Source organism: Spodoptera frugiperda, chromosome 27 (assembly GCF_023101765.2).
Source record: "Spodoptera frugiperda isolate SF20-4 chromosome 27, AGI-APGP_CSIRO_Sfru_2.0, whole genome shotgun sequence".
Taxonomy (NCBI): Eukaryota; Metazoa; Arthropoda; class Insecta; order Lepidoptera; family Noctuidae; genus Spodoptera; species Spodoptera frugiperda.
This window is the reverse complement of record NC_064238.1, coordinates 12,345,112-12,367,354: the sequence shown is the minus strand read 5'-3', so window position 1 is coordinate 12,367,354 and position 22,243 is coordinate 12,345,112. Positions and strand designations below refer to the sequence as shown.

The following is a 22,243-nucleotide window of genomic DNA, read 5'->3' as shown; positions in this document are numbered from 1 at the left end:
AAAACAATTTATTGACACAAAGAGTTGCTCCATGTGAGAATCAAACCCGCTACACGATGCATCGCAGTCTAATCACCGCACCAACCGTTCAGTCAAAGTCCTTGTTTTAAATTATGGAATCATTAACATAAATACAATTCATGATGTCTCAAACATCAATGTAACTTAACCAATATATTATTTACCAAAACTGTTGATGAAGCGAAAGAGGTATGTAAGATTCGTAGCAAATGGCGTTCCATTGTTTCTGCTTACCCATATGAGCGACAGGCGTCAGGTTATATAGGTAGGTTATAATTATACGTATGTATTTAGCAGAGACCCTCGAAGGAATGTTGAGAATAATGGAAGTTTGAGAATAATGTTTTTCTGTATTTTATTATATGCTATAAATATTGTTTCTGACACCATGTCTACAGGAAGAAATTCCAATAGGACTATATAGTACCTAGGTACTGCTGATCTTGTTATCTTTTGTGTTATTTGTGTGTACATCAAATAATATGACAAGTAATTGCAGTATCGATGGTAGTAGAAGCAATTTGCTTCCTCTCTAATTAGATTACTAAGAAACGTCGAAGCCATTTAACTACAACCAATGGCAGTACTAGTGTCGAGCTCCACAATGGTAGACGGTAAGAATATTTTCAGATTTTTTTTTTTATAATGAAGCAGTCAAATATTCGTATTCAAACATTTTTTTTATTAACCACATCATGAACCTATAAGTGGCCACTGCTGACCAAAGACCTCGTCTCACACAGAGAAGGATCGAGCATTAAACACAACGCTTGCTCAAGACGGGTTGGCGATTTCAAACTTGTAATTAGAAATTATAAGCTCAGGTTTCCTTACGAAGTTTTCCTTCACCGTTTGTCAGTGGCGTCTCAATAATCTTAGAAAGTACACACGGTAAAAGTTACATTAGTGCTTGCCGTTGGTAGGTTTTGAACCCTCAGTCTCATGCATGAGAATCAGGCGTCTTAAACCTCCGGGACGCCACGACCACTATATTATTGACAAATCCTCATATTTTTCCGTCTCCAATTACAGTCATAGATCCCGGAGTAGTGAAGACAGGAGCCTACAAGTATGAAGATGGTACTCGCTATGTTGGCGAGTGGAATTCTAAGGGCCAGAAGCATGGTATGGGGCATCTGGTTCTACCTGATGGTACCAGGTATGACGGAGCGCTGATTGGAGGCCTCTGTTCTGGACTTGGCGTGATGGCGTTCCCCGATGGTGCCAAGTAAGTTATACTATTAATCTTCAGAAGAGTGATAAAGAAGTACTTACAATTAGCTTTTTTTTTAATCCTCCAAGTATCAGTCTCTTACAGACATAAACCACCCAGTTCCTACTTCTTATTTTTGAACCGGAGCCCCGATAACCTGCTAGACAGTCCGCAGTTTATTTACTTTTAGCTAGGAATTTCCTGGAGTGATACCGCGACCTCACAGAAAACCGACGTGAAACAACGCTTGCATTGTGTTTCGTTGTGTGAGTGAGGTTACCGGAGGCCCAATTCCCCTCTTTCCAATCTTCCCAATCCCCGATTCCCGAACCCTTAAATTCCTAACCCCCAAAAAGCCGGCATTGCACTTGTAACGCCCCTGGTGTTTCAAAAGTACATGGGCGGCGGCGATTGCTTACCATCAGGTGATACGTCTGCTCGTTTACCGGTGTTCATAAAAAAGAGCTAGTCATGTAATTAGTTCTATGTATAATAGATTTAAATGATTAGACAATACTACTGAAACATATTTTGGTTTATTTGTAATCATTAAAATGCAATTCTGTACTCTAAACTATTATAAGCATAACAATCGGAAAATACCAACAATAATGATTCCAGGAAATTCATATTACATTCGGCTTCCATTAATTTAAATTTTCGATAATTCCAAACTCAATAATTCGAAGTAATCACGGGGTACCTAGAAAATATCTGTAAATTTCAAATTAAATCAATTACGTTTTTATATCCTTGGTAATTCGAACGAAAAAAAATTTTTATATGCTTGGTAATTCGAACGAAAAAAAAGTAGGTACATGGTTCCTTAATTCAAACTTATCAATGTCAAACTCTCGATAGTTAAAGGTTGCAGAGAGAAAGGGATAGAAACATCTTAAAAACAATGATAAGTAATTTAACTCTGAAGCAAGTGAAAATTTCGGATCATTTGATATTTCGAACATTCCATAATTCGAAATATTCTAAAACTCCTTCTTATTTTGAATTATCGAGAGTCGACTGTGAATTAATTTATACGAGGAATGGGCCAACATTATTCTCTGCTAACCTTTCAGAGAAGTGTAACAGCGTTATTCAATAGTACCTACATCACTAAAACGGTTAAACCATTTTTCAAAGAAAAATAAAAGCCTAAACTCCATCGTACGTGTGTTGAACCGCCACGAGCTGAATACTCGAATTTCCTTGAATCACGTGCAATTCTAGCTTTTATTGAAATGGATCACGGATTTCCTTTGAGAATTTCGAAGGTTTTGGCACAATTCCACATTCATTCATTGTATTGGCGAAGTGTCAAGTAATACCGAAAATTTGAAAATCGAATTATTTCGTAGCCATTTAGGTGTAACTTCATTTTTCGATTCGTTTTTGTTAAAAAATATTTCTACACACAATTTATTAATAGGAACTGGACAGCATTATTTTCTACTAAATCTGAAGTTTCAAATAGCAAAACCGTCAGCCTTTTTTTGAGGGGGGAAAATCATTCAATGACTTCTCCCGCCTTGGGTGAGGTGAGAGGGAATGTCAAACTTTTACTGACTAAAAACCACCCTGTTCCTACTCCTGCTTTGAGCTAACGACCAACCACTGACATGTAGAGGGAGCACATAATCCAGTTATAACGGGCTGTTGATGAAGATGATTATATCTCATTTTCTTTACTAAAAACTACTTTAAACAAGCAAATACCATAAAAGACTGGATTTAATCAATGACCCTGAATCGAAATATAGATTTAATAAATGGATATGCATATATATATCCATTTATTAAATCTACATTAGAAAGATTAACTGGTCAGAGTTAGATAATATTATCGTGTATTATTACTATACATGAGTAAAATTGATATTTATTCCACTGTAACACAATCAAAATACGGACGGTTAAACACAGATGGTACATTGTAACTGTATGACTGTCAATACATTATTATATTCCCGTTTCCGAGAGAAATAAAGTAGTGAATTAATATGAACATATTCGAAATTAAATTTCAGTATATACGTTAACTGATTTTAATATTTTTGGTAATACAAGGTTCTGTAATATTACGTTACGAGACTCGGAATCTATTAAATTTGGTATTTTAATTATTATGGTATGATTACACTTAAAATTGAAGTCAAAGCATTTTATTTAATTAAACCAAGAGAGAGTCATGCTTCGGCACGATTGGGCCGGCTCAGAGTGGAGTGTTACCACGGCCTCACAGAAAACCGACGTGAAGAAACGCTTGCATTGTCTTTCATTTCTTCCGTTTCTTATTTTTAAACGTCAACAAATAAGAAGATAAACTTTTGTCAGTCTGTCCATTTGTAAAGCTAAGTGCTTGTGCCAAAATGTAGATTTGAATAGAGATGAACGAGCAAGAACCTCCATCGTTACTCTTAATATATTTACAATCCATTGTTACATTATATTCAGCATAAGTGATAGTAAATGCGACTACTGGGTGTATACAGATACCTATCTGAATAAAAAATAACGACAGGTCATAAATTATCATGGTATACGCAAGCATAAAACGCTCGGTACCTAGAAAACACCAATATGAGTTTTCTATACTTTGAACTTGTTTGTTCTGTAAGTTTATTTTTGACAGCGTTGGACATATTGAAAAACTGACTTTTTTCTACCTTGGAAGAGGCATTCCATTTTGCAGCAGTTACAAGCCAATAAAGCGGTTCAGCAGTATGAATAAAGTCTATATTTGTTGAATATAGGTAGGTCTTTGACTATTTGTTAAGGAGAAACTGAAATTATTTTAAATTAAGTGTTCAAAAATTTTAAAAGTAATGCCATCATATTATGATATTATCCCCAACTGTACAATCGTACGATGAAAACTTACGTTCTGATAGATAAAATTTTATCTACGTAGGGTCGGATTATCTGGGTACCCACTTAGGGTTAGATCCTAACACTATATTCTGAACATAAGATGGTCTGTTTATTATTGCAGTACTCTAACCAAGCACCTTTCAAATGCAATGTGGAAAAATAAAGTGTGATATTTATTTGTACAGGCGGTGCAGAGGTCAAAATACTGACTGAAGGATACTGTTTGAAGTAGCCAGTAAATCGTCTAGCAATAAGCTTGTTCTCTTGGGACTAAGTAGGTATTAAAATAAACATAATTATGCTTATTTACTGAAACACACCTGTGTCTTCAACAAGTTTAAATAGGGGGCCCAAAATCAGGACCAACACAAATTATGAGTGAATATGAAACTAGACGAGCACCTTCTGACTATTAATGATGCCTATATGACAAAGTAAATAACACTTTTCGATCAATAATGGCAGCATGCTTTAGGTTTAGAATGTTTAATTAAATTAATCATACATTTTCCGTAAAATCGTTTTGCAACTGCTATAAAATTAAATGTAAGTAAGCCAGTCCACCAATATAAAATGTACATAAAGTGTAAAATAAATAAATAAAGTTGTTTCGGGTCTGGGTTTTCATGTGTATGTAAAATTGTATGATTGTAAACGTATCCACGACTTAGGCGAAAATCCTAAAGTAGGGCAAAGTTTTTTTTTTAAGTCTAAAACCACTCCACAGTAACGAAAACAAAATGAAACATAATTTATTCTACAACTTTATTATTCTCAAACCAAAATAGTAAACAAAGTTAGACCCTTTGTTGCTAACACTACTCCCACAGCTTCCTGTAAATTCTAGCCTTACCTTTTATATTGATAAAACAAACTTTATACACCAAAAATCTGTGGAACCCAAGTCTAGTTGTTTGTTCAACGTTCGGGGTCGGATATCGGAAAACTTCTAGTCAGCTGTTTTTGAAAGACTTGGTACATAGGTAGGTAGGAGTACTACTTTGTTGAATACTTAATGTATCTTTTTTTCGGAGTTATTTTTTCCTTTAAGAATTTGGGTAGGTAAGTTATAAATAACTTATGTGCATATTTTTTGTAGTTTCTATGTTTTGTAGTATCAATCCATGTTTTGACTTTCTTTCTACTTTTTTAGCTGAGGAGTCATGTTTGCTATAAGCATTCACGGTTTGAAGAAGTATAAACTTTTAGATACCTAAAATAAATTGTTTCTAATGAAATGTAAATAATTATATTTTATGTGACTGTTATTCGTAGTCTGGGTGTTTTCAATTTGTGAAAAAAAGAATGCAAACAGTTATTCAGTTAATACTCGTACAACATTAACATTGCAGTCTAATAGGCGCTATAATAAAATTTATTTGCCTAGCGTTTAGTCAAAATCTTGTAAACACTCTAGAAAAATTCTTCTTTTTTATCTTCTCTATTAATTAAAAATTTGCCCCACAATAGGATTTTCTCCTGTGTGGTAGGTGCGATAACAAATATACAAGTTAACATTCATATTACACCCAGACCCGAAACAACAATTTGTATATAACATAAAGAGTTGCTCCGTGTGGGAATTAAACCCGCACCACGTTGCGCAACAGCCGGTTGCCCAGCCGTGCACACCAACCGTGCACCTCTTCACCATTGACCTCTTAAAACCAATACCATGAACACGACCAACGTCATACCATTTAACCACAGCGCTACAAATGTAATCAACCTGAAATAATTAAGTCGACCCGTCGAAATCCCTGTATACTGCGTATCACAGCACTAAGCCGGTTTGACAGGCCACTATATCACTATTAACAGTAATATAATTGACCACAAAGATCCAACCCTGACATGGATCATACATTTCAATTTTGTGTAAAATTTATTGAAGCATTTAAAACCATTGGAGATAAATAGGTTTAAACGTTTTGATTCGTTTTATATGGAATAAAAAGTGATTTCGGATATTTTTATTAAATTTAAATGAGGTGCATTTTTCGAGTTAAAATCAACAGTCAATATTGTATCAACCCGATAACTAATCGATGCATACACACCACGACGATAGAATATGTATAACTAACTAAAATTTCCTTAATATTTTATACTCACGAGCTAATATCTTACAGATAGACATGCCGACCATTCTTGTTCGCTGTGAATCTTGGCAAAGCTACGGTTTGTTGTGTCTTAAACATGCAATTGAGTTGTTGTCAGAAATAAGTATAGATTGTATTTATACTAAACAATATAGTACTCAAAAAAATTAAAAAGTACATACAAAATACTTACGTTGCTTTTTTCGTCAAGCCCGCCACAACCTCCCAAACCGCTACAACTCCTGTAAGCCAGGACCTACAGTAGATACAACCATGAAAACACCGGAACACTGGAAACCACCGCGCTCCAGGGTTATGAATGACTGTCTTGGATCCCGCAATGAAATAAATCAGAAGATATTATTAGATCTCCTTTAATAATATTTTCTTCTTCTAGAAAAAGGAAAATGATAGTTTACACACACACACACACACACATATACTTACGAAATATGCAAAATTTGAGCAAAAATAAAGTACACAGAAGTTCTTTCATCTTATACTCATGTTTTGCAAGTCTTTATGATTCTTACACGAACTGCTATGTAAAATTCATGATAACTTTTGACGAAGATAAGTGACAGTCACGTCAGATCACTAAAAAGCTGCTCTATTTTAAGTTTATGTATTATACTATATTGAGGTGCAGACAGTAAAGTAGTTCGAGTTTCGTGCATTAAACATCACTGTACCTGTCATTCGGTAAAAGGTTTTCAAAATGGTACATCAAATTTCTATAATGCTTCACCTTTTTAGCTGTTAAAAGGATTGAACGTATTGCCAAAACCTCGCTTCTGGGAACTTAGTTGGGCATATTAAAAATGTGATAACATTTTCACGAGTTACTTTTTTTTAAACATAAATGTTGCCCCACTCTAGGATTTTCTCCTATGTCGTGGATGCGTTTACAAACATACAAGTTCACATACACATGACACCCAGACCCGAAACAACAAACCAGAAAACCAGGAAAACCCAACAATCACACAAAGAGTTGCTCCGTGTGGGAATCGAACCCGCTACCCGTTGCGCGGTAGCCAGTTGCCCAGCTACCGCACCAACCGTGCAGTCAATTGATTAAACCGAATTTGCAGTTACTGGTGCCACTAATGTAAAACATTGTTTAATTTATAATTGAGTACACTAAAATACATATTTTTGGACGTAGTACTGTTGTACGAAATTTTAAAAAGCATGTAAACAACTATATACTTACTTAACTAAGTCTTACATGTAGAAAGTAATAAAGAATTGAGCATTGAGTATTGAGTACTTTAAATTAATTGGTTCCTATTGAACAGGAAAAGAATAGAAGATTTATCGAATCTTCCAATCCCATCTTATCTACATCTTTTCTTCAAAGAAATGTAAGGGTTGAATGACATTCAGATTTATAAGTATTTGATGAAAGCTTTGATAAATAAGACGAGGGGCAAAAGGATGTGTCGGAAACTGTTCAATCGCCAATTCTGTTCAATTGTAAAATGTATTTTCAGTATTTTAATGATTTTCCTCAATTATTTGAGAGGACGAGAATGTTTTATTTTTAGGATTAGAAGATTTTTTTAAACGTTGCCCCACACTAGTATTTTCTCCTGTGTCGTGGGCGCGTTTACAAACATACACATGACATGACAACGCTTCCCGTTGCGCGGCAGCCAGTTGGCCATCCACCGCACCAACCGTGCAGTCAGATTATTTTCTTATAACAGGAAAATAACAAACGGTAGGCTATTGACATGAGAGGCATATATCAGTAGTATTCGCATATTATGTTATTGATAGCTCTGTAATGGGAGGTTAACCTATTGTCAAAAAGAAAGCGACCACAATACCATGCTCCGTACGAAAACGTACTTAGAATTCAATAATACACGTGCACGAGTTAGAAGGTTCAAAAGAAAAAAATAACTTAGTTATAAAAATAAACTGTGTGTCTCGTTGGTTGCAAGTGCGACTGCTGAGGGGTCTCGGGTTCGATTCCCGGGTCAGTAAAAGTATTACTGAGCTGTTTTCGATTTTTCGAAAATTTCTCAGCGGAGTCCGGAATATATGGCAGTAGGTGTATGATAGGTATATGGCTATAGGCTCACTCCTTATTAAGTACATGGGACTTGTAACATAAATGGTGAAAAGAGGGTGTACATTGTATAGCGGCATTACGTGTCAAACGTGTCATCCGTAATGTGCACCTCTGCCTACCCCTTCGGGGATAAAAGGCGTGAAGTTGATTTGAATTATAAAAATAAAGTTAAACCATCGATAAAAGGTTTTATATAATCCTTACCCTTCACCTGGTGACCCAATTAATACCTACGTTTCCGAAAACAAAATTGGTCGAAGTAACAATTGTTAAACGTAAAGAAAATTCGGTTTCCGAACAAAAAATGGGGACTTTTTATTAAGTTTTTATAAACGTTTAAGAAGTAATAAACTTTTTTAGGTCTGAAGTAAATTTAATGAAGGCGGAGTCTTAAAGTTAGTCTAAGGCTAGAACTAACCCAAAAAGTATAGGTACGAAAGAAAATGAAGAACATTTTTTTGGGGTTGAATGCCGATATTAAAAGATGCCTTTTATGTAAATATCTTTTGAAATGACAATCAGTGCCCGATTCATGAACCAAATTCACTTGGGCTTCTCTTAGACATGAGACGTTGTGGATCAAAATAAAATTTTGCGCTTCTCACGAAACTTTGTGCCTCGCTCAGCAAAACTGTGGAATGAGCTGTTGTCGGCGGTATTTCCGAACCGACACGTCTTCATGAAAAGCGAATATTCCTTTTTAAAAGGCCGGTAACGCACCTGTAACTCCTCTAGTGTTGCGGGTGGCAAAGGGCGGCGCTGATCGCTTACCGTCAGGTGACCCGTCTGCTCGTTTGCCTTCTATTCTATGAAAAAGGAACCTATTATTTGCACCGTTACAAAAAAAGACACATAAAACAAAAAAAGAAAAATAAAAAAGATCGTCAAAATGGCGCAAAAAAGCCAGCTCAGCTGAAAATACTGTACAGTAGCTCGAAAACGATGGCTCGAATCACGACATTTATTTTTAGAACTAGACAGATGCTGAACAATTAAGTGATTATAATATTTTCTTTTATCTATTTATTTTCTTTTACTGATGTTCGGTTTCTAGAATTTTATGTATTGGAAAAATTCATAACTTCGTTCCATGAAAACATGAGTTTAAAAATCCCTTACCGTATCGTTTGTTACGTTGTCTAGAAACCGTGCACTTGATATGTATACCCCCTTTTTGTATATTGTATATTTTGCTTGAGCTGGCTATAGATAAAAACTACCTATAATCTATACTAATATTATAAAGCTGAAGAGTTTGTTTGATTGTTTGATTGTTTGTTTGTTTGTTTGAACGCGCTAATCTCCGGAACTACTGGTCCGATTTGAATAATTCTTTTTGTGTTGGATAGTCCATTTATCGAGGAAGGCTATAGGCTATAAAACATCACGCTATGACTATTAGGGGCGAAGAAATAAAGGAAAATGTGGACAAAACGGGGGAAATTATTAATTCTTGAGCGCTTCCGTTGCGTGCGCTGCGAAAATGGTTCAAGATACGAAAATTATATGTATGAAAGAATTATTCCTCTTAAAATGATCTAAAAAAGTCCGCGACAGTATATGTCTATCTTTTAGGATTAACTTACTAAAATCGTTTTTATGGTAATCAAACTGGGTCGAAATTAATGCATTATTTGTTAAGAGTTGTATTAACGAAAAAATATTAATCTTTATCGAAATAAATGTGTTGTTCATTAAGAGTATTTAATTGTGAACAAAATTGTCTTTGACATCACTAAAATTCAATAAACATCTTAGAAGATATTACAATTTTAAAATAACTCCGATATAAAATTCACCCGCGCCGCATGATGTGCGAAACACGACGCTACCGGGAGGAGAGGCATTGTTTGCGAACGACGTGGAGCCTGGTGTAACTATACTCAAAAAATTAACGAAGTAAAACATTTTTTTGATCATTGACCATCGAAAGTGTTTGTTTACAGCGTAGAATGGCAAAAAAGCGGTTTACCACACGGCCCACATTTTATTGTGGCTGTCTAACAAAGTACAACCAGATTCTACGTATAGTGCAATAATATCGGCTGAAACATTTGACAAACAAAAAAAAACCAATTTTTCAATTTATTGTCATAAAAATATGGTCCTTAAGGATTTCATAACCTTGCGTCACCATGTATGAAAGGAAACATTTGTTCTAGAAAGTACTCTTTCTTTTTTTGAGGGGGGAAAATCATCCGTTGGCTACTCCTGCCTTGGGTGAAGCGAGAAGGAGTGTAAAAATCACCCCGTTCTGATTTGAGCCCACGGTACGCACGGGTCTGGTTTTGATCGGGCGACGACGAGCTACTCTTACTTGCCGTCCGCAGACCCGCGCTTACGGTGGCCGGAGTGTCTTCTGCGGCGGCTGGGGCGTGATGAGGATCGTTCCCTCACGCGCTCCGCCTCCTCCTTAGCTAGGATGACTACTTCGCAGAAGGGGGAGACGGCGTCCCTTTCCCCCTCGCTCCGCACCTTGGCCTGAACTAGAGCCGGACGTGAGAGGTTACCGTCGCCATTCACATCCCCAAGGACATGGCGATGCTCAGCACATGCAATGCACACCGCCACTGTATGCTCCACCATATCTTCCGGGCGGTCCTCGCAATGACGACACCCAGACGAAACGCCCGGGTATTTCCTCCCGCCGAATTTGAAACAGGTACCAACCGAAACTTCCGTGTCCGGTAAGTACCTGCGTCAGGCGGTAGGTGAGGACGCCGTGACGCCTCTCTAGCCACTCTTCAAAGAGGGGACTTACCACTGCTAGAACGCGTATGTAGCGAGCCCATCTAAAAAGTACCCTAGGAATTTTATTTCTGAAACACAAACCGGGGTGGCGGTTACCTAACCTATAGGCGCAGGTTTCCGAAAAACAGTGGAAACACATATAGTATAGAAATGAGTGTGGATTGTTCCTTATAATCATAATCCAGTGCTATCACGAATTTTCAATGGACAAATTAACCGTGGGTAACAGCTATAAATTATGAAGCTGAGAAAATTGTTTGCAAAAATAAATATAATGCCTAAAATAACTATTCCACGCGGACGAAGTCGCGGGCACAGCTAGTGAAAAAATATGAATGAAGCAGACCAAAGATGGTGCTGCAAAATATTTGTCAAAATTTAAACTCAGTATTACGTCAAAAGAGCCTTTAAAAGCCTTTTAGTTTTCCTTTTTTCTGATAAAACAAAAAGGTAGGAGCTTTTGTCAAAATGTGATGTCATTCTCATTATTTAGAGCACTTCGCTTTGAAGTTTCGAGTCATTTTTTAAGAATGATTTTATTCATTTTTGTTCAGAAATATGCCATTATGTTACACCAAATGGGTAGGCTGAATTAAAAGATGTACACTTTTATTTCTTTTTTATTGGATAGGCCAGTAAACAAACAGACGGATCACCTGGTGGTAAGCATTTAGCACCGCCTATGAACAGCCGAAACACCGGAGAAATTTGAAGATTAGGAAGGGAAGTAATTAGACCTCCGGTAACCTAACTTTTATTCAGGTAGGGATTGGAGTCCACTGCTCACTGTAGTGTTAATAAGGCTCAATTTAGTTATAAAACACCGATACTTTTAGTAAAAGACTTAATCTTTAACAGCCAGTTTGAATTACCAATCTATCAGTAGAATTTTGGCATAAACTCCCAACAAAAAGTGTCATAATGTTAAAAAACCATTACGAATCCAAAAGTGTTTTTATTGACTATCTTTCATGTAACAGCGGTACATTTTTACGACATAATATCTTTTTTGTTTGTAGGCAAGATGCTAGTGGGAAATACAAGTTATTCCATGTATGTTTCTTTCAAAAATCAAGTAAACATTTTTATTACTTTATACCAACTCAAAAGGGAAGCATAACGTTGCATTTTTTCACAAAACAAAAATTGTGTTGAAGCGCCGTTCAGAAAAGGAAAACTGAAACTTTGAATGTCAAGCTATTTAAGGCTTAGTGAAAAGGAAAATTAATTGAATCCCGTAAAAGGACACTACATTTACAAAATGTACTAATATTAACTCAAAATTTGACTCTTATGATGTTAATGAAGTTTATTTTTAGGATCTAGGATGCTTTTCTACCAGTGATGTGCTATGCTTTTTTTTTTTTTTGAGGGGGGAAAATCATCTTATGACTTCTCCCGCCTTGGGCAAGGCGAAAGGGAGTGTCAGACTCTTACTGACTAAAAACCACCCCGTTCCTTCTCCTGCTTTTCGACCCGAAGCCCCGGTAAACCCGCTAGGTAGTCCGCAGCTCCGGATCAGGTGATGTGCTATGCTACGTTGCTGTGGATGCGTTTGGCTTCCACCTATAATAAATATTACATTGGTACACATAGCTTAGCACTAGTGGAAACGGACTAAGCTAAGCTATGTTTTTTATATGGAAAGATACATGCTATGGATGTGTATTATGAATAGTTTGTTTACACTCGATACATCGCATTTTCGAGCTGCGCATCTTCCTTGCACAGCTACATAGCTTAGTATCCATAGATCCAGTCACAAAGTTTCACAGCTTTTTTTTTTTTTTTTTTTTTTGAGGGGGAAAATCATCCAATGACTTTTCCCGCCTTGGGCGAGGCGAGAGGGAGTGTCAGACTCTTACTGACTAAAAACCACCCCGTTCCTTCTCCTGCTTTTCGAGCCGGAGCCCCGGTAAACCCGCTAGGTAGTCCGCAGCTCCGGATCAGGCATCAGCCCTGCTGGGCCCCATCTGTGGTGGTCTGATGGCTCTTTGAGGCGCGCGCGGAACGCTACGCGCCGTACGCACGGGTCTGGTTCTGTTCGGGCGGTGAGCTACCCTTGCTCGCCGTCCGCAGGCCCGCACTTACGGTGGCCGGAGATCGTCTCGCGATCCCCGACGCCCGGAGTGTCTCTCGCGACGGCTGGGGCGTGAGGAAGTTCGTTCCCTCACGCGTCCCGCCTCCTCCTTAGCTAGCATGACTGCTTCGCAGAAGGAGGAGACGGCATCCCAGTCCCTCTCGCTCCGCACCATGGCCTGAACCAGTGCCGGGCGCGAGAGGTCGCCGTCGCCGACCACATCCCTGAGGACTTGGCGGTGCTCAGCCCACGCAGGGCACACCGCCACCGTATGTTCTACCGTGTCCTCCGGGCGGTCCTCACAGTGATGACACCCGGGCGTTTCCTCCCGCCCAATTAGGAACAGGAACCTACCGAAACTCCCATGTCCGGTAAGCACCTGCGTCAGGCGGTAGGTGAGGACGCCGTGGCGCCTCTCTAGCCACTCCTCAAAGAGGGGACTTACCGCTGCGATGACAGCGAGCCCAAAAGTTTCACAGCTTAGCTATTGCATCTTCGTAGTATAGCTACATAGCACATCACTGCTGGAAAAGCAGCCTTAAACTAAAATGAAAATCTTTTGAACGAAAACTTTAGAATCTTAATTTTATTCTAAGACTAATTACAAAATAGTGTAATTTACTAGAATATACCAAAACCCTTTAATGCTCGTTGTATAAATAGACGAAAATATTGTTTCTTAAAAAGAAAATCTTCAAAAATTTTGTGATGAAAAGAAATAAACACGAATAACTACTTATCTCTTGATTTTCATGTCCCTGTAGTTTTATAAATAAAGATTTTTTTTAAATGAAATATTATTGATAAAATAGATAGAAATATTCTGGTTTTCTTCATAAAATAAAAATATTTCAACAAAAGCGTGGTGACTGATTAAATCTCCTTTCTACATGAATGGAAAGTTTCTGATCCCGAAAATAGTTTCCGTCTGTCTGGAGTTTAATTAAAGCAGTTCTAGAAATGGCATTTAGATATTATTCACGCTTTGAAACATTAATAGTTGGTTTAGAAATATCCGGAGCGGAGATATAGACTTAGATAAATTGACACTGTAGATACTTTTGTATACGGAGCTACTCTAAATAGAAATATAAGTATCAACGTCGATAGGCATTGACAGTACTCTCTTAGACTCCTCTACCGCGACCATTTATATTTTGTCCTTGATATATAAAAATAGAAATTCAGTCATCAATGCGGCATCTAAAAAATATTGGCAGTTTTCTAGATAATGTGTTGTGTTGAATTCAAAATAAAAATGACCACGGTAGTTAGTTCCAAAGTCCAAATAAATATGGTCACGCTTATAATTTACAAGACATGTCAAATTGGTAAATGGGAGAATGGTCGCCATAATGATAGTCTTCAAAAGGTTCAGTTAGTTCCCTTAGTAACAAATGGAGTTTCTTGCTCGTTCTTCTCCATTCGAAGCTACACTTTGGAACGAGCCCCTAACTTTGACAGTCAGATTGACAGACTATTGTTTATTTATTTGTTAGTTGTTGTTGTTCAAAAGTACCTGAGTATAATATGGTTTAATTGGAATAAATCGAATGAAACAAAGAACGAGTTTACTTTAGGTATTAGTTTATGATTAAAACCCTCCTCGATGTTTACCCCAAAAGGCGACCGGTATTTGCGCTAGGAAACCCAGACACACAGATTAACAGGAATTTCAATTCTGTTCTGCCGTAACACACATTTTCATCGAATTTAAATGTTCAATTAATTTATTGTTACAATAAAATTATTGCTTGTTACATACACTTTACAGATATGAAGGCGAATTCATGCAGGGCTGGTTCCATGGTCACGGTGTGTTCTGGAGAGCTGATGGCATGAAGTTCGAAGGAGAGTTTCGTGGAGGAAGGGTTTGGGGTTTGGGTAAGATTCTTATTTTTCTTATGTTCAATTTTTTTGTCTTTTTAAAAAAAACGTTACCCCATATTAGGATTTTCTCCTGTGTCGTGGGTGCGTTTACAAACATACAAGTTCACATGCATATGACACCCAGACCCGAAACAACAATTTGTGGATCACACAAAGAGTTGCTCCGTGCGGGAATCGAACCCGCTACCCGTTGCGCGGCAGCCAGTTGCCCAGCCACTGCACCAACCGTGCAGTCAAAATGTTGTAAGCCAGTAAACGAGTATACGGATCACCTGATGGTAAGCAATTATCGCCGCCGTTGAGTGTTTCACGTCGGTTTTCTGTGAGGCCGTGGTATCACTTCGGTCGAGCCGGCCCATTCGCGCCGAAGCATGACTCTCTCACACTTAGGCCTAGTCTTCTTCTAGTCAAATATAACATTGCGTTCACATAAAATGTTATCATAAAAATGTCAGTCGTCTACTACTTTATATTCATCAGCTGTATGCTTGCACGTGAAACATAAAATGCATGTATTATATTTTTCCTTTTTTATGTCACTGTAATATTTGTGTATAAATATAACTGCCTCGTTGATCGAGTGGTACCAATGGTTCGATTCCTGGGTCGGGTAAATAATTTGCTGGGCCTTTTTCGGTTTTTCGAAAATTTCTCAGTAGGAGCACGGAGTTTGGAATTGTGCCCAGTGTATGGCAATAGGCTCATCCTCTATTACATGGAATTTATATGCATTACGTGTCGTAATATTCAAATGGCTTGACGGTACGTTACGAAAATCTAAACTAACAGTGCATATTGTAGGAACGCAGTATACTTGTTAATCGAATAGACATCTTAAGGTCACATTAATTATAGATAAACAAACCTTGCAAGCCTTTTTCCAACTGAATAGCTGTTGGCATTTTCTCTTAACTGGATTTACTTTAATGCCCGTATTTTAGACCAAACGATAGCCATCAGCCCTCTAAAATACATTAAGGGCAATTCTAAAATCGTGATTAGACCCGTTTTAAGGACTTTTGAGCTTCCAACCAATTCTAAGGACTCCAAGTAATTTATACAAAAACCGGGATCGATGCCCTTTAGAAAGTTTTAGAATTCTCGCCACTTTTTGTAAGTTAAATATTAGCCATTCTTTATAAATGAAAATAATCTTTTCAATTTGTATATTCATTTATATATTTGAATACATATTATAATGCTTTGATACCTAGTATTTCTAAAGTCTCAGGTGATAAAAGTCCCATGTAATAGTGAGTTTATTGTCATAATTACTGGACACATTTCCAGACTCCGTGCTACTTACTATTGAGACAACACATTTTCGAAAACCCGAAAAAGTACAACAATATCTTGGCCGACCCAGGAATCGAAACCGAGGTCCCTTGCCCGGCGCTCGCCCTTGCAACCACTCGGCCAGTGAGGCAGCAATAAAATATCCCCTATTCAAATGTCTATAATATTGAAATGTTCCTTTTTCCATAAGAAATATGTATGCGTCGTAAATCTGTGTACAAAAGTGCTGACATAACAAGTATAGGAAGAAAATAAAAGTTTAGAGTTATGTTGACAGTCAGATCTCTCACTTTTAGTTCTACGCTATAGGACGACGATTCTATAAAATATGTTATTGGAAACGATAATTTTACTATTAAGAAAATTATATTTACTGCTTCGGTGAAAATAAAGTTCGGTTATAATAGAAATCAAACGTTTTACCTAAGACTGGCTGTTATCGATCCTGTTATTACTGACGATTAAAATTATAGCCTGAGAAATCTTACCCGAAGCTGCAGACTACCTAGCGGGTTACCGGTGTTTCGGCTCTAAAAACAGGAGTAAAAGCGATGCGGATTTTACTCAGTAAGAGTCTAACACTCCCTCTCGCCTCGCCTAAGATTTACCCCCTCAAAAAAAGGCCTGGGAAATGTAGTAATACTCAATCAAAATGAGACACTTCGAGATCTTCTGCTATTTTCCGACCTTGGACTGTAAAAAAGAGCACAAGTTTGGAATAAGATTACAACAATGCGTGTGGCATGGAGGCTTAAGATGCCCGCTTCTCATACATGAGAGTCTGGGCTTGAATCTTGCCAACGGCAAGTACCAATGTGCCTTTTTCCACGTTATATGTACTTTCTAAGATTATTGAAGCCGCCAACCCGCATTGATCAAGCTTAGTGATTAATGTTCAAACTTTCTCCATGTGAGAAGAGGCCTTTAGTCAGCAGTGGCCACTTATAATTTGTTGATGATAATTAAAACAGACAATTATTGTACACTTTCCCTCCCTCCCTGCATATATAAATAAGCAAACTATTGCAAAAAAGTCAAGACATCTACAATTAAAGTACCAACTTTAAATAAGTACAAAAGTTTGAACTTATATTCACAGTTCAAAATGCAAACCGATACAAAATAATATAACCGATAAAAATGGCCCCGGGTAAGGAAAATACGGCCAATACTCAAATATACGACCGCAAATCTATGAACCGCGACATTTACCAACTTTATATTCCAAACCAACGTGTACTATGTTGTATTTGCTCAGTTCCAATATTTTCATCAGGTTTTTGAACCCTTGACCCCTTAAAAGGCTATTTTAAATCGACAGAATTTCTACCAAGTAATGAACAACAGTAGAATTTTAATAGAGACTGTCAAAATGCTTAATTGGAAAAATCATAGTTTTAGCTTAAAATATCTGATAGAAAATGCATTTAACCTAAAGCAAACAATACGACTTTCGAACCTTCAAGAAAAGAGCATACTCCCTTTTCAAAAGCCGGCAACGCACCTGTGACTCCTCTGGTGTTGCGGGTGTCCATGAGCGGCGTTGATCGCTTACCATCAGGTGGAAGTCTGTTCATTTGCCCTTTGAATTTATTGATGAATAGACATCTACATAGTCATCTCACTACACATTTTGAAATTAATATTATTTTGACTTGCACTAGAACCAAAATACTTTGATCCAAATAAATCCTGTTAGGCTCAATATCGTCTTCATATAGTTTCTAAAATCTAAAGACAAAGGAGCAATAACACTCCTTAACTTTTGGAAATTAGTACTGTCTTGCACTTTGACTGTTAGAGAATCTATTCTTAGTCATTCCATTTTGAACCTTGAACCGCAGATCGTAAATCTACAATTAAATTGCAACTAATCGTGTCTGAATGTATTAACTGAAATCTGAGTAATGTGAAGATTTATATCTATCATCTATCAGATTAATATATCAGCTGCCACAATGTATCAGACGAGAAAGGTTTTCAAGGACACGGGAATATTTTGTAATGTGAAAATAAAATAGTGAATTTAAGTGCTAAAATCGTTTGACGTTTTTATTTCAAACTTGAGTTTGTATTACAATTTCGTTTTATAAAAATGCGTTTTATTCTCTGAAGACAGATATGTGACATGTTAACTTTATTGAGATTTTACTTTTTGAAACTTGATAGCTTAGAAATATATTTAACGAATAGGATAGGACTTATTTTTTAATTCAATTGATACTTATATCTTTAACAATAGCTTCTTTAACGCGCTTTCACTCGCTCTGTTCTGCTCCTATTTTTCATAGCGTGATGTTTTACAGCCCTTCCTAAATAAATCGACTTACCAACACATTTTTTTTTTATTGGTCAAGTAGTTTCGGAGATTAGTGCGTTCAAACAAATAAACTCGTTTTAATGAAATTAGTAAACATGCATTTTTGACCCTGCGAAAAAGATCACAGCAATCAGTCGTACATTTACAATTGTCAGCAAATTTATATCAAATTGAAAATCAACTGACTGAAAATAAATTATAAATCTCATAATCCATTAGCAAATCTCAGGTTCAGTGTATGAATCGAACAAATTAAGGGATATTTTACATTAATCTTCTAGAAAGATTTACAAGTTAATGAAATTGTGGAAAAATATAATTGTTCGTACCTCGTAAATGATTAGTCTTAGGGTGCTTTTCTACCAGAGATTTACTATGCTACGTAACGTTGCTGTGGATGCATTTGGCTCCCACTAATCATATTCATTGGTACACATAGCTTAGCACTAGTGGAAACGAACTCAGATATGCTATGTTTTTATATGGAAAGATACGTGCTATAGATGGCGTCCCTACTATCGATACGTCGCATACTCGAGCTGCGCATCTTCTTCGAACAGTAACTTTACTTTGCGGCAGCGCATCTTTATACCACAGCTACATAGCTTAGTATCAGTGGAAACAGTCACATAGTTTTATAGCCTAGCAATTACATCTTCATAGTATATCTACATGACATGTCTCTTGAGGAAAAACACCCTTAACATCGTTATTTACTTCCAAATACAGGCTTCAGACAATGATCAAAAAGAATCCAAAATAATCTTTTTTAGATACGAGAACCAACTTTTTTTATCAAAGAAAGAGGGTTTGCGGTGGTTTTCCTTAAATTTGTTGAACTACGTTACTACTTTTATTTCTTTGAAGACATATACCTACTTAATATTACTTTCCTTATTGGTTTAATGGTCGCTAACGCTACTGCCGAATAAATCTGTAATATTTTTTATGGGCTTCGCCAGTAAACGAGCAGACTGATTACCTGTACCCTTAGTGTGAGTTTGCTTTACGTTTAAAGTAATCGAAACGAGAGCGCGTTCGGTGCTCTGATTGGTTGGTTTAATCGGGGCGGCCAATAAGAGCGCCGAAGGCGCTCTCGTTTCGTTTTCGTTCAACGTAAAACAAACTCATAATAAGGGTACTGATTGTAAGCAATCGGTGCTCCCTATGAACACTCGAAACACCAGAGGCGTTACAAATGCATGACCAGCCTTTGTGGATCAGTATTAGGATTGCTGGGGATGTGGGATTGATGAAATTGGTTAGGGGATTTATTGGGGCTCTGGTAGTCTCACTCACACAACGCAACATAAAGCAAGCGTTGTTTTACGTCAGTTTTCTGTGTGACCGTGATATCAGTTCGGCATTTTTTTTTAAAAGAGTCGCGAATGTAGTTTCTTGTTCGTTCTTCTCCATTCGAAGCCACACTTTGAAACGAGCACCTAGCTTCACTGACAGACTATTATTTATTTCTTTACTTTTGACATTTCAAAAGTACCTATCTACAGTTTATTTGTGCAGGAACAAAGCTTCAAATGAAAGCTAGTATGTGACAAATAATATAAGACAGTATCGATTGGATGTTTGTATAAATTAGTGATATTATATTAGATACATTCTGTAACTTAGACACAATATATACAATATAACTTAATCAAAGGAATACCTCTGCATACCACAGTACATTGTGGCTTTACCAAACTTTCAAATGAAGTTTAGTTTTAATGCAATATGTTATTATATTTTCAAATTCAAATGTAGCCTTTGTGTTGTATATTGAAACAGAAAATTATTTGTTTGCAAAGCGAATGATTGAAAGTCATAATAAAAGTTTTATCGTTTTAATATTCAGTTATTAATATTTTTGTTGATTTGCTATTTTGGGATCGTGGTTATTTTGAAACTTTGCCAATACGGAGTTTAAAATTGTGCTCAATATATTTATGGTAATAGGGTCACCCCCTATTACATGGGACTTATAACACAAATGGTGAAAAGTACATTGTACAGTGGCATTACATGCCATAATGTTAATGTGCCTACCCCTTTGGGGATACAATGCTTGACGATACAAACGATTTACAATCCAGAGTAGAACTAGAACTACTAGAACTAGAACTTAGAACAAGAAAATTTAATGTAATGTTTTATTTTTCAGGCCTGGTGACCTTCAGTGACGGCAGTAACGGCTTCCCTCGAAACGAAGGCTTCTTTCAAGACTGTCGGCTGGTGCGTCGCAAGCGCTGCCCCGAGGTAGTTCAGCGGGCCCAAAAGGTCGCCTACATGGCCCGTGCGCAGTGCCAACAGATGTAGAACCTTATTGTTATTGCATTTACTGCTGAAAATCGTGTATCATGTTTGAGAATAAAATAGCGTTGGTTAAAATGTTTCTGTAGTATTTTAAACTAAAATTTGGTTTTGATGGTTTTAATCTGAAGTCTAGAAGTAGGTAGAGGATTCTTTTTGTGCTATCCTCCATATAGTACTGTAAGCTTATCTGGATTTAAAATTAATACTGGGCTGTATATTTTCATGGTAGCCAGTGCTATCCATGAGCTGCGGACTACCTAGCGGGTTTACCGGGGCTCCGGCTCGACAAGCAGGAGTAGGAACGGGGTGGTTTTGACTCAGTAAGAGTCTGACACTCCCTCTCCCCTCGACCTGCCGAAAGAAGTCATAAAAAAACCAGATCTATCACATTTTACGACAACGACATAGTTAACCAAGTTATTTATTCTCTCAGATTTATAGATTTAAGCTTAAGTCAATATTATTTCAATCCAAGAATTTATAGTATTAATTGAACTACCAGTCTCGTGTATTCACTAGGTATCATAGAAACGTAATAGAACCTATAGGATTTCAGTAATTTGTGTTTTAGAACTAATTCCAATTCAAAGCAAGGCCGAGACGTTTGTAGACTTACTTGTGTCACTCTATACCTATAGGAACAATAGATTATTCAGTCTTCTCAATAGATTATTTAGTTAAAATCTTTCAATGTCTTTTGTAAACACTATAGTTGACAAAAGGTATTATTATATGCCTTTTGAAGAGAGCTAAAGGCTAACTTCTGGTAACAAGAAGTAAGTGGAAAGGAATTGGGGGTTATGATGGTTTGCCAGTTGGCATTAGGCCCATCCATATTTTCTTTTTCTATAAACTAGTTTATTTTTTTTTGTCGTGGGTGCGTTTACAAACATAAATGTTCAGATACTCAGACCCAATCCCAATTTGTGGATCACACATAGAGTTGCTCCGTACGGGAATCGAACCCGCCAATTGTTGCCCGGTAACCGGATGTACAGTCACCGCACCATGGATCACCGTGCAGTCGAAGATACGCCTGTAGTGCAGGTTTATAGTCCAGGAGAGAACTCTCGTGAGCATTTCGTTTGCAGTGGATAAAGGATATACTGGATGTACATGACTGCCTCGTTGGTCGTGTGGTTCGATTCCCGGGTCGGGCAAAGTATTCCTGGGCTTTTTTAGGTTATTCGAAAATTTCTCAGTGGTAGCAATAGGCTCACCTCCTATTACACGGGCCTTGTAACACAAATTGTAATAACAAAAAAAAACCGACTTCAAAAAATAAATATTCCAAAACAAATTAGGTAAC

At 37.2% G+C, this 22,243-nt stretch overlaps 1 protein-coding gene across 1 annotated transcript; it reads left to right on the top strand.

Moving 5' to 3' along the window:
• Positions 1-496: 496 nt before the first annotated feature.
• Positions 497-21,013, top strand: LOC118263658 (MORN repeat-containing protein 4 homolog). Its single transcript, XM_035575770.2, has 4 exons — positions 497-635; positions 1,054-1,249; positions 14,893-15,002; positions 20,783-21,013. The coding sequence occupies exons 1-4, from the start codon at positions 599-601 to the stop codon at positions 20,935-20,937; spliced, it is 498 nt and encodes a 165-aa protein (XP_035431663.1). The 5' UTR covers positions 497-598; the 3' UTR covers positions 20,938-21,013.
• The last annotated feature ends 1,230 nt before the right edge of the window (positions 21,014-22,243 follow it).

What these genes read in the sequence shown, in the direction of transcription:
- LOC118263658 (XM_035575770.2), top strand. Translation starts at nt 599, where the DNA reads ATGGCAGTACTAGTGTCGAGCTCCACAATGGTAGACG. An exon ending in GAGCTCCACAATGGTAGACG is followed by an intron (nt 636 to 1,053) that starts GTAAGAATATTT and finishes CTCCAATTACAG; the next exon opens with TCATAGATCCCGGAGTAGTG. An exon ending in AGGAAGGGTTTGGGGTTTGG is followed by an intron (nt 15,003 to 20,782) that starts GTAAGATTCTTA and finishes TTTATTTTTCAG; the next exon opens with GCCTGGTGACCTTCAGTGAC.